A 2,699-nucleotide genomic window follows, 5' to 3' on the forward strand; every position below is an offset into this window, starting at 1 on the left:
AATGTGTGCCAAAGAACGGAGGCACGACCATGGTGACGAGTGAAGACAACGAGTTGTTACCTACACGCACAGTCACCGGGTGGAGAATCTACATTGACTACCGCAAGCTTAACAAGGCCACCAAGAAGGATCATTTCCCTTGCCGTTCATCGATCAAGTGATGGATCGACTTTCTGGCAAGGCATTTTATTGTTTCTTGGATGGATACTTGGGGTAAAATCAAATTGTCATCACACCAGAGGACCAGGAGAAGAAAACATTCATATGTCCCTATGGCATATATGCATTTCGAAGAATGCCATTTGGACTCTGTAATGCCCTGACAACTTTTCAGCGCTACATGTAAGCCATATTCTCAGACATGGTTGAGGATTTTCTGGAGATTTTTATGGACGATTTTTCTGTCTTCGGAGTTGACTTTCAAAAATGCCTCGACAATTTGGCAAAGGTACTAAAGGGATGTGAGGAGGCTAATCTTGTGCTGAACTGGGAAAAATGCCACTTCATGGTGACTGAGGGCATTATTTTAGGCCATAAAATTTCAGAAAAGGACATTGAGGTAGACAAAGCCAAGATCAAGGTGATCGAGAAGCTACCCCCATCAACTTCTGTCAAGGGCATTCGGAGTTTTCTTGGACATTCTGGATTTTATAGACGATTCATCAAGGACTTCTCCATAATATCCAAGCCCTTGTGCACCCTGCTGCAATAGAACCAACCGTTCGTATTCGATCAGAAATGTCATGGTGCATTCGATGAGCTGAAGAAGAGACTTATCTCTGCACCAATCGTAGTTCCCCAGACTGGATGACACCATTCGAATTAATGTGTGATGCAAGTGATTTTGTCGTGGGAGCTGTGCTTGGGCAGCGTAGAGGTAAAATCTTTCATGTTATATATTATGCTAGCCGTACCTTAAATGAGGCACAAATGAATTACACTACCACTGAGAAAGAATTACTTTCCGTGGTATTTGCATTTGACAAGTTTAGGCCATACTTGATAGACACCAAAGTCATAGTTCACACTGACCATTCTGCTTAGTGAACAAGAAAGATGCCAAGCCTAGACTTATTAGGTGGATATTACTGCTGCAAGAGTTCGACTTAGAGGTCATTTATAGGAAAGGTACTGAAACCAGGTTGTAGACCATTTATCTAGGCTAGAAAACATTTTAGAATGCCTTGAAATCATTGATATTAAAGAAGAATTCCCTGATGAGAAAATTTTATATGCCACGGCAATTCCGTAGTACGCTGATCTTGTTAATTTTCTTGTTAGTGGTGTTTTTCCTTATGAACTGAATAGGCAGGGCAAAAAGAGAACTGTTGCCACATAGCACCCTGTGGAGGGCATTTTGGTGGTGCGAGGACTGTTGTAAAGGTCCTCTAATCAGGCTTCTACTGGTCATCACTATTTAAGGATTCCCATGCATTTTGTAAAGCATGTGACAGATGCTAGCGCACTGGAAACATTTCCAGACGTCACGAAATGGCACTGCAAAATATTTTGGAGATTGAGTTATTCAATGTTTGGGGCATTAATTTCATGGGACCATTCCCATCTTCCTTTGGAGATTTATACATATTGTTTGCGGTGGACTATGTGTCTAAGTGGGTTAAAGCAATTGCCACACCAAGGAATGACTCAAAGACGGTGCTCAAGTTTCTTCACAAGAACATCTTCACTCGATTTAGAGTACCACGAGCCATTATCAGCGATGAAGGCACCCACTTTGATAACAAGCTAATCGCCAAGGCATTACAGAAATACAGAGTGCGACATAAGATTGCCACAACATATCACCCGCAAATAAATCGGCAAGCTGAAGTGTCCAACCGTGAAATCAAGCAAATCATGGAGAAGGTGGTGAACCCTCGAAGGAAAGACTGGTCCCCAAGACTCGATGAAGCACTTTGGGCATACCGGACGGCATTCAAAACACCTTTGAGAATGTCGCCCTTCAAGATGGTATATGGAAAAGCTTGTCACCTTCCAGTTAAGCTAGAACACAAGGCATACTGGGCGATAAAGAAGCTTAACTTTGATGAGCAACTTGCTCGGGAAAAGCGAATGCTTGATCTAAATGAAATAGAGGAGTTTCGAGCGCAAGCATATGAAAATGCCAAGCTCTATAAAGAGAATACCAAAAAGTGGCACGACAAAATGCTTTTTCCACGACATTTTCATGAGGGACAGAAAGTACTACTGTTTAACTCTAGGCTCAAACTCTTCCCAGGCAAATTAAAGTCACGGTGGTCGGGACCATTTGAAGTCTACCATGTTTACCCGTACGACCCTGTTGATATTAAGAACATGGAAGATGGGTCTATCTTTAAAGTTAATGGCCAGCGCCTAAAGGCTTACCAAGGAGTCCCACAATTGCGTGACAAGTTGGAGCTTCTCTTGCATGACGTCGATATTGGTCCAGCATCTTAAGGATGCCATGACATTTTAAATTTACTTCGGTGCATAAATAATTTTTACTTTGCCATTATTGTAGTCTTTCTTATTTTTAATTAATTGATTTTATTTTATTTTTGTTGCAAGGGGTATTCCACATGGCTAGCACGTGAGGTGTATGGTGGAAGCTTGTGAAAATTATGGCGGCAAACTTGAATAGTAAAAGGAGGGAAACTTTTTCACTTTTCACTCTTACTTAGGATTAAAATTGTTACTCTTTCTTTTTGTTTTCTTCT

General features: G+C 41.4%; 1 protein-coding gene across 1 annotated transcript; it reads left to right on the top strand.

Annotated features, from left to right (window-relative positions):
* Positions 1 to 1,968: 1,968 nt before the first annotated feature.
* LOC120171812 lies at positions 1,969 to 2,439 on the top strand. Its single transcript, XM_039179456.1, has one exon. The coding sequence runs from the start codon at positions 1,969 to 1,971 to the stop codon at positions 2,437 to 2,439; it is 471 nt and encodes a 156-aa protein (XP_039035387.1).
* Positions 2,440 to 2,699: the final 260 nt, after the last annotated feature.

The sequence above is a fragment of the Hibiscus syriacus genome, unplaced genomic scaffold (assembly GCF_006381635.1).
Source record: "Hibiscus syriacus cultivar Baekdansim isolate YM2019G1 unplaced genomic scaffold, ASM638163v2 tig00111837_pilon, whole genome shotgun sequence".
Lineage (NCBI taxonomy): Eukaryota > Viridiplantae > Streptophyta > Magnoliopsida > Malvales > Malvaceae > Hibiscus > Hibiscus syriacus.

Coding starts and splice junctions, on each gene's coding strand:
- LOC120171812 (XM_039179456.1), top strand. CDS start 1,969: ATGGTATATGGAAAAGCTTGTCACCTTCCAGTTAAGCTAGAACACAAG.